The sequence below is a fragment of the Oncorhynchus keta genome, chromosome 1 (genome assembly GCF_023373465.1).
Source record: "Oncorhynchus keta strain PuntledgeMale-10-30-2019 chromosome 1, Oket_V2, whole genome shotgun sequence".
Taxonomy (NCBI): Eukaryota; Metazoa; Chordata; class Actinopteri; order Salmoniformes; family Salmonidae; genus Oncorhynchus; species Oncorhynchus keta.
Genome location: NC_068421.1, coordinates 44085212 through 44095146, shown reverse-complemented (window position 1 = coordinate 44095146; position 9935 = coordinate 44085212). Strand labels below are relative to the sequence as shown.

Sequence of the window (9935 nt, the reverse complement as noted above, 5' to 3'; positions counted from 1 at the left end):
GGATGTATCTGTGTATTTTTTAAATGGTAAAAATAACTCAAAGCGGCATTATAAGACAAGGATGAAACTATATGTTGTCCACAGACCCATTTCAGTTCGCTCAGAATGTTTAGACAGGGCCCCAGTTGGAAGTGGGTGTCCTATACTCCAAGCCAATGTCCTAGAGTGCTGTTTGATCTAAAAGTCTATCAGGGAGAAAATCTGCCCCATGATTTGCCAGTAACAAGGACTATTTTATGATTGTGTGTGAATTTAGGGAATGCACATGCTATGGTGTGTTTGTATTATTCATGTTTTGTGTGTGTTGATACCCTGCTGACTGGTGTGTGTGTGTCTCTCCCAGTGCTGCGGTAAAACTCCCTATGCTGTAGAGGACCGACGGGTGCTGTGCTGTAACCAGATGTTGCACCGTGGGGTGGAGGCTGGGCACCAGTGCTCCCCAGGTGGCCACTTGTATCTGCCATCCCGTGAAATTGTGTGTGAGTCACGCGTTCATCTCAACGATCTAGGCAAACACTGCTGTGGAGAAGAGACCTACGACCCTCAGGATGAAATCTGCTGCAGCGGACACAAGTGAGTTTCTTTGTAGGGTGGAAACTGTAGGTAGTTGAACCGAGCCAGGTAGTTTATCCCAAAGACATGGGTGGGGTTATCACTGTCTGCAAGCCCAGTTCAGAGTCCCTAAGGGCTAACTATGACATCAGTTGTGAGTGACGCATTTGAATCTACTATTGTTTTGACTCTGTGGCTGAATCCCAAATCACTCCCTTCCCCTCACCCCTCCGTTTGCACGTTAACAGGCACCTCCTCTAAGTGTCTCAAAGCTGAGGGAGTGAACATTATCGAGGGAGTGAACATTATCGAGGGTGTAGGGGCCAATTCGACCACCCAGCAAGGCTGCCGGCTCCTGAGCCAGGTGACATCCCAACATGCACCGAGTTTGCTCAATTTCATGCAGAAGAGGGAAAAGGCGATTCTGATTATGAGCCAAGTGTATTTTTTTTGTCTCTGATTTCAAGGTATGAAACATAAATTTTAAAAAAAATACAAGTTTAACCTCTCTGGTACAACAACAGCCAGTGAAATTGCAGGGTGCCAAATTCAAAACAACAGAAGTACCAAAATTCAAATTCCTCATACATACCAGTTTGTTGTACATACAACATTAGTTCAGAAATCCAAAGGCACAATGTGCACTGTCAACACCAAGATGAAAATGATTGCTGTTCTCTATATTTCTTTCAGTCTCCATCCAACAGTCAACATAAAGTTGTTAATATTAATGAGGATAAATAAAATTGGGGTACAACCTCTTGTTCACAATTCCTGACATTTAATCACAGTAAAAATTCCCTGTCTTAGGTCAGTTAGGATCAACACTTTATTTTAAGAATGTGAAATGTCATAATAATAGTAGAGAGAACTATTTATTTCAGCTTTTATTTCTTTCATCACATTCCTTGTGGGTCAAAAATTGACATACACTCAATTAGTATTTGGTAGCATTGCGTTTAAATTGTTTAACTTGGGTCAAACCTTTCCTGTAAGCCTTCCACAAGCTTCCCACAATAAGTTTGGGTGAATTTTGGCCCATTCCTCCTGACAGAGCTGGTGTAACTGAATCAGGTTTGTAGGCCTCTTTGCTCGCACACGCTTTTTCAGTTCTGCCCACATATTTTCTATAGGATTGAGGTCAGGACTTTGTGATGGCCACTCCAATACCTTGACTTTGTTGTCCTTAAGCCATTTTGCCACATCTTTGGAAATGTGCTTTGGCTCATTGTCCATTTGGAAGACCCATGTGTGACCAAGCTTCAACTTCCTGACTGATGTCTTGAGATGTTGCTTCAATATATCCACATAATTTTCTCTCCTCATGATGCCATCTATTTTGTGAAGTGCACCAGTACCTCCTGCAGCAAAGTACCCCCACAGCATGATGCAAATCAAATCTGTCGTTCTGCCCCGAACAGGCAGTTAACCCACTGTTCCTAGGCCGTCATTGAAAATAAGAATTTGTTCTTAATTGACTTGCCTAGTTAAATAAAGGTAAAATAAAAAATAAGCTTGGCACATCTAGCCACTGGGATTTTTGCCCATTCTTCAAGGCAAATCTGCTCCAGCTCCTTGAAGCTGGTGTACAGTCATCTTTAAGTCATACCACAGATTCTCAATTGGATTGGGGTCTGAATTTTATTTTGCAGTATGCTTAGGGTTATTGCCCTGCTGGAAGGTGAACCTCCATCCCAGATTCAAATCTCTGGAAGACTGAAACAGCTTAACATCAAGAATTTCCCTATATTTAGCACCATCCATCATTCCTTCAAATCTGACCAGTTTCCCAGTCCTTGCCAATTAAAAACATCCCCACAGCATGATGCTGCCACCACAATGCTTCACTGTGGGGGTGGTGTTCTCGGGGTGATGAGAGGTGTTGGGTTTGCTCCAGACATAGCATTTTCCTTGATGTCCAAAAAGCTACAATTTAGTCTTATCTGACCAGAGTACCTTCTTCTGTATGTTTTGGGAGTCTCCCACATGCCTTTTGGCGAACAACAAACGTGTTTGATTATTTTTTTCTTTAAGCAATGTCTTTTCTCTGGTCGCTCTTCCATAAATCCCAGCTCTGTGGAATGTTCGGCTTAAAGTGGTCCTATGGACAGACACTCCAATTTCCGTTGTGGAGCTTTGTAGCACCTTCAGGGTTATCTTTGGTCTCTTTGTTGCTGATTAATGCCCTCCTTGCCTCTGTGAGTTTTGGTGGGAGGCCCTCTCTTGGCAGGTTTTTTGGGGTGCCATATTCTTTCCATTTTTAAATAATGGATTTAATGGAGCTCCGTGGGATGTTCAAAGTTTTATATACTTTTTTTTAGCCCAACCCTGATCTATACTTATCCACAACTTTGTCCCTGACCTGCTTGGAGAGCTCCTTGGTCTTCATGGTGCCATTTGCTTGGTGGTGCATGTTGCTTAGTGGTGTTGCAGACTCTCGGGACTTTCAGAACAGGTGTATGTATACTGAGATCATGTGACAGATCATATGACACTTAGAATGCACACTGGTGGACTTTGTTTAACAAACAATGTGACTTCTGAAGGTAATTGGTTGCACCAGATCTTATATAAGGCTTCATAGCAAGGGGGGTGAATACATATGCACGCACCACTTTTCCTCTTTATATATATATATATATATATATATATATATATATATATATATATATATATATATATATATATATATATATAATTATTTTGAAAATGTTTTTTTTTTCATTTCACTTCACCAATTAGAACTATTTTGAGTATGTCCATTACTTGAAATCCAAATAAAAATCGATTTAAATTACAGGTTGTAATGCAGCAAAATAGGAAAAACACAAAGCACTGTATATACAGTGGGGCAAAAAAGTATTTAGTCAGCCACCAATTGTGCAAGTTCTTCCACTTAAAAAGATGAGAGGCCTGTAATGTTCATCATAGGTACACTTCAACTATGACAGACAAAATGAGAAAAAAATCCAGAAAATCACATTGCAGGATTTTTTTATGAATTTCTTTGCAAATTGTGGTGGAAAATAAGTATTTGGTCACCTACAAACAAGCAAGATTTCTGGCTCTCACAGACCTGTAACTTCTTCTTTAAGAGGCTCCTCTGTCCTCAACTCGTTACCTGTATTAATGGCACCTGTTTGAACTTGTTATCAGTATAAAAGACACCTGTCCACAACCTCAAACATTCACACTCCAAACTCCACTATGGCCAAGACCAAAGAGCTGTCAAAGGACACCAGAACCAAAATTGTAGACCTGCAACAGGCTGGGAAGACTGAATCTGCAATAGGTAAGCAGCTTGGTTTGAATAAATCAACTGTGGGAGCAATTATTAGGAAATGGAAGACATACAAGACCACTGATAATCTCCCTCGATCTGGGGCTCCATGCAAGATCTCACCCCGTGGGGTCAAAATTATCACAAGAACAGTGAGCAAAAATCCCAGAACCACACAGGGGGACCTAGTGAATGACCTGCAGAGAGCTGGGACCAAAGTAACCAAGCCTACCATCGGTAACATACTACGCCACCAGGGACTCAAATCCTGCAGTGCCAGACATGTCCCCCTGCTTAAGCCAGTACATGTCAAGGCCCGTCTGAAGTTTGCTAGAGAGCATTTGGATGATCCAGAAGAAGATTGGGAGAATGTCATATGGTCAGATGAAACCAAAATATAACTTTTTGGTAAAAACTCAACTCGTTGTGTTTGGAGGACAAAGAATGCTGAGTTGCATCCAAAGAACACCATACCTACTGTGAAGCATGGGGGTGGAAACATCAAGCTTTGAGGCTGTTTTTCTGCAAAGGGACCAGGACGACTGATCCATGTAAAGGAAAGATTGAATGGGGCCATGTATCGTGAGATTTTGAGTGAAAACCTCCTTCCATCAGCAAGGGCATTGAAGATGAAACGTGGCTGGGTCTTTCAGCATGACAATGATCCCAAACACACCGCCCGGGCAACGAAGGAGTGGCTTCGTAAGAAGCATTTCAAGGTCCTGGAGTGGCCTAGCCAGTCTCCAGATCTCTATCCCATAGAAAATCTTTGGGGGGAGTTGAAAGTCCGTGCTGCCCAGCAACAGCCCCAAAACATCACTGCTCTAGAGGATATCTGCATGGGGGAATGTGCTAAAATACCAGCAACAGTGTGTGAAAACCTTGTGAAGACTTACATAAAAAGTTTGACCTCTGTCATTGCCAACAAAGGGTATATAACAAAATATTGAGATAAACTTTTGTTATTGGCCAAATACTTATTTTCCACCATAATTTGAAAATAAATTAATTAAAAATCCTACAATGTGATTTTCTGGATTTTGTTTCTCATTTTGTCTGTCATAGTTGAAGTGTACCTATGACGCAAATTACAGGCCTCTCTCATCTTCTTAAGTGGGAGAACTTGCACAGTTCGTGGCTGACTAAATACTTTTTTTGCCCCACTGTACATCCTCTTGTGTATTGAAGGAAAAAGAAGAAAACACAGACATGAGAGAGACATTATGTTTTTTCTTTTTTTCTTGTTACATTTCTTTGTGGAAGGCTGGCTCCCATGGCATGCATGAATGCACCCCATTGGTCATCTCTCTTCATTGTTCAATCTGTTGATTCAAGTAATCAATGAGATACAAATCATAATTCTTATAGCTTGAACTCTCCATATTCCATTTCCTTGCTATTCATTGAAATAGAATGGGTATAATCCAATCAATTATAATTAATCATCATTACACATGGCTCTGAGTTCACCCAACATGACAGCACAATAGGCACCAAAATCGGAGAGATATGGGCTCTTTTGGTATTGGAAGGTCAAATATCTTTCTCTGCACAGACACCGCAGGTTGGGGAACATGTCCTGCTGCGGAGGGAAGGCCTACGACCCCAGCAGTGGCCAGATGAAGTGCTGTGCAGGGACTCTGTACGACCTGCAGGTTCAGGACAGGCTATCAGAGGATGCCCAGTGCTGTGGGAATATCCTGATGGAGGCCGGCTCCACCTGCTGCTCCGCCCCAGGACTAGACCTGCTCTACCCTACCCAGCCAGGGTTCACCTGCTGTGGGCACCGCTACCCCAACTCCTCCCTGTGGTCTTGCTGTGCGGGCGTCCTGCACCCAAGGACTGAACGAAACACCACCAGCATGAACATGATTCCAGGTCAGTGGCAACAGGATACACTCCGAACCTGACTCCCATTTGGGTGTGTTTGGATAGGTCCTTGTCGGGATTCTCTCTCTGTCTTAGTCCATTTGATTAGAATGTTGTTCATTTATCCTCAGGACTTAGGATTCTACCACTGGGGGACCTGAAGACGGAAAAGTTGTGTGACAACAAAGGTAAGCCCTCCAGTTTGAAGCACAGGATGAAAGGAAACATGACTCAATACTTCGGCCTTTAGCAAGAACCTTTAGGAAGCAATTGAATCTACTTTTAAGGGAAGCACAACACTGATCTAAATTGTGTGTGTGTGTGTGTGTGTCCAGTTCTGCTAGGGACAGTGGAGAGTGTGTCTGTGAAGAAGAATACGCGATCCATCGTGATGGTGAACGTCATGTCCATGCAGGCCTGGCGTGGCCATGTCAACGCTCTGCCTTCCCCTCACTACCTCACATTACCCGACCACTGCAGCTCTCCTGAATTGGTGCCAGGCAACACTTACCTCTGGGTGAAAACAAGACATTTCTCAGACACCATAAACGTAATCTCTGATCTCAGCGACCATCCCTCCCCTCTCCATTCCATCCTCTCCAGGTGCTCAAAATGATACATTTAACCACGTTGAGGGTATACAGTGTTTGTTTATAAATAATGGCACAAAAAAAGCAGTAACATTTTACTTGACATCAGTGACACAGTCATGTCCATTTCATAATATGTCATAACAGCTGACAACCTGTCATAACGTTTATGATATGGTCATAACACTGTCATGACATATATTTAAACTTGTTGTGACGTATATTGAGTTATTTTATCGCTGGTTACGACACCTACATAAGAGTGTAAAAACACACAAAGCCTACTACGGTAGTTATTTTATGGCTTACGACACCAACATAAGAGCGTAAAAACTCACAAAACCTACTACGGTAGTTATTTTATGGCTGGTTATAGCACCTACATAAGAGTGTCAAAACCAACAAAACCTACCACACCAGACAAAACATTCCATTACACCATAGCCTACATGTCAACAGTATGTTTATGCTAATATATATATGCAGACACACGCATATATGCACACACTGTATATATTTTTTTAATTGACCATATTAAATTATCATTGTGATTATGCACACATTGATGACACACATGCCCATACTGCAATGCTCTGTTGCTGATGACTGGGATGAATGTAGGAGCAGATTTCAAGAGCAGGACAAGGCACACTCTTTTTTTTGACTGATATAAGGGCATGTAAAGCGTATCTGGCTTATATAATTATGATGGTCATAATGCTTCTTGACATGGTCATTAAAGTGAATTTTCTTAGTCCAAGTAAAGTGACAGGATGGCCATCAAGCATCATGACAGTGTCCTAAAAAAACGTGACTGGAAAGAATTCACAACAACGACAAAAGGGTGTAAGAAACCGACTTTCAAACCAAAGGAAATTGCACTCTTCTTTAGGTGTCATTGTCAGCCATAGAATAACGCTCTCTACAGTATGCCACAACAGGTATAAATGTATGGGTCATGACAGTGTTATTACCATATGACACTGGGTGGCAAGTGAAGTTTGAGCAAAAAGCTTATATTTTTGGTTCTGATGGGGTAGGACAGTTGAACTAAGCAAATGAGGCATGAGTTATATTCTTCAAGAAACAATTTGTATGTCATTCATTTAAAAGTCCAAAAATGTATGTACAGTAGCTATCACGGATTGTCCCTTTTATGTCATCAATAGATGTTTAAGTTATTTTTTGATTTGCTTACAAAAATCGACCACCGTTTATGGTCTCTCAAGGAGACATGTCTCAGGATAAGCCATATTTTATGATGTTTGTCTGGGTGGTGTTTTCTGTTTATGACGAAAGTTCCTTTAATGTTAATGCAATTGTATTGTCTTCGATTCCCTCCTTCAATTCCATACCGAAGCTATTTCTTAATTGAAAGTTAACTTGTTCTACGTGACACTAACAGCGTAGGAGTAAACCTGTCTGTGAAGTGATTTGTGGTGGTGGTGGTGGGGGGGGGGGGCAGCAGGTCGTTACATACTCGCCCACTCCTACAAGCCTCTGAGACTCGTTCCACCTATGCAATAACATCCCAGGGCACTGGGTCAATGAGCAGAGTATGTTAATGAATAAAGTATTGTGAAACTATGTAGAGATGAGACGGAATGTTTATTATGTAGTTGACAACCGCCTGGTTCATCACAACTGACTGAATCTGAGGTGACCTCAGACAGAAGAGACGTTGCCTGAAACTGGAAGTTGGGTCGCCATGAGCCATGCTTTTCCTCAGGGTACACCTTTACACAATGAGGTTGAAGCCCGTGGGGCCGGAGTTGAAGACCCATCAAAGTTATTCCACCACGGCACATGATCGGTGGTAAGTGTCACAATTTAAATTTTACATTGATAAGTTGTTTTGTAATGGTTGATTATATATATTTATTTGCACAGCAGAGCTCAATACTACAGACTGTGTGTTTGTCAGTATTCTTACAAATGCATACTGTATTACATAGAGACTTTGAAGAATAAAGCGATCTTCTCTCGAACACATTAAATGTTAGGGGTGGACCCCTCAAGACCTTAGGTGTTTTATTACATTACTTCTTGTTGTAAATTGTAAGTTACTGTAAATAACCTAAATGTTGTACTAATGTTTTTACATTTGTATAGTGTGTTTTCTTGCAGACATTGGCTGTGTGAAAGTAAGTTGTTGTTAGTCAATTGGTTTGTAAGTATATAGCACATGTAACTGTCTTGTATTGCAGGTATTGTTTGTCAGCACGTACATCATTTTATATTTTCCCATTTGTATATTGTATGTGAGCTGAATGAGTCTGCTTTCTGGTAAATATTTTAAACTTGCTCGAATTGGATGTGAATGTTTACATTTGTGTAGTAAATGTGTTCAGTTGCCCACTTCCTTACTGGTTCTTATCCCTTATCACTAGCCATTACTCTTTTGTGTCCAATTCCAATTCAAACTAGGCCAGGGTTGGTTTGGAATTGGACATTGGTTTCTAGTTAGGGTTGACATATCTGGAGGTTCTAGATTTGTGTAAGTAATATGGCAGAAGTGTCCCAGAGCCCATTACACAGCAGGTTGGAGACCAACTGAAAAAATAAGTGCTTAATTAAAATTTGAGGCTTGTACCTTGATGTGGTGAAGTAACTTTTTAACTAAACCAGGTGCATGTTATTGAAAATTAATTAACCTTTGTTTTTGCTTTTTCATCCTGCCTCCTCCCCTCTTTAGTCTGCTTTTGGCCATATTCCAAAACGGAGGCGACAAGACGATAACCAGCTTAAGTCAAATTTAAGCCCCTCTTCGAAGACTGGCTGCCTGCCAAGGACAAGTGACAGCAAGAACTAGCCGCAGCACCTCCAGCCCCTTTTCCCCACAATTACTGTGTTAAGGAAATAAATTCCCTGTAAATTATAATATTCTCTGTCTGTCATCCTTACCCATACCTACCTCTTTCACTCCACCTCTTTCACTCCACGTGGAGTTGAGTGTAGCAGGGTGTTGCGTTCCCTCCAAGAGGCGTACGTAACAATTGACTTCAATACAAAACCTAGGAGGTTCATAGGCCTCACCCCCTTCAATAGACATACATGGTAATTATGACCACTTCTGGAGGACATCCTCCAACCAATCAAAGCTTTTGCAGTATGAACTGACATGCTGTCCATCCAATATTAGAATTACGATCAGATAATTAATCTAGTGAGTTGTACTGGGATATTGCCACAGAGCATTATGGGGGTTCTATGTAATGAAAAGCTTGGTGACATTGTTGGATAGAGATTACGAGTGAATCGTAGGACAAATCGCTCCGTTTTGTTCATCACGTTTAGCTACGAAAAAAACCTGTATCCAGGAGTGTAATTATCCCCGCAAGCTCATTAGCATAACACAACGTTAACTATTCATGAAAATCGCAAATTAAATGAAATAAATATTAGCTCTCAAGCTTAGCCTTTTGTTAACAACACTGTCATCTCAGATTTTCAAAATATGCTTTTCAACCATAGCAAAACAAGCATTTGTGTAAGATTATTGATAGCTAGCGTAGCATTTAGCGTAGCATTCAGCGGGCAACATTTTCACAAAAACAAGAAAAGCATTCAAATAAAATCATTTACCTTTGAAGAACTTCGGATGTTTTCAATGAGGAAACTCTCAGTTAGATAGCAAATGTTCA

General features: G+C 41.1%; 1 protein-coding gene across 1 annotated transcript in view; it reads left to right on the top strand.

Moving 5' to 3' along the window:
• Positions 1 to 9156, top strand: part of LOC118385987 (uncharacterized) — an 18463-nt gene extending 9307 nt beyond the window's left edge. Inside the window, exons 10-13 of the mRNA XM_035773288.2 lie at positions 344 to 573; positions 5388 to 5710; positions 5833 to 5889; positions 6037 to 9156. Of these exons, the coding sequence (XP_035629181.2) occupies positions 344 to 573; positions 5388 to 5710; positions 5833 to 5889; positions 6037 to 6317 (891 nt within the window). The 3' untranslated portion in view covers positions 6318 to 9156. The remainder of the gene's footprint in view (positions 1 to 343; positions 574 to 5387; positions 5711 to 5832; positions 5890 to 6036) is intronic.
• The last annotated feature ends 779 nt before the right edge of the window (positions 9157 to 9935 follow it).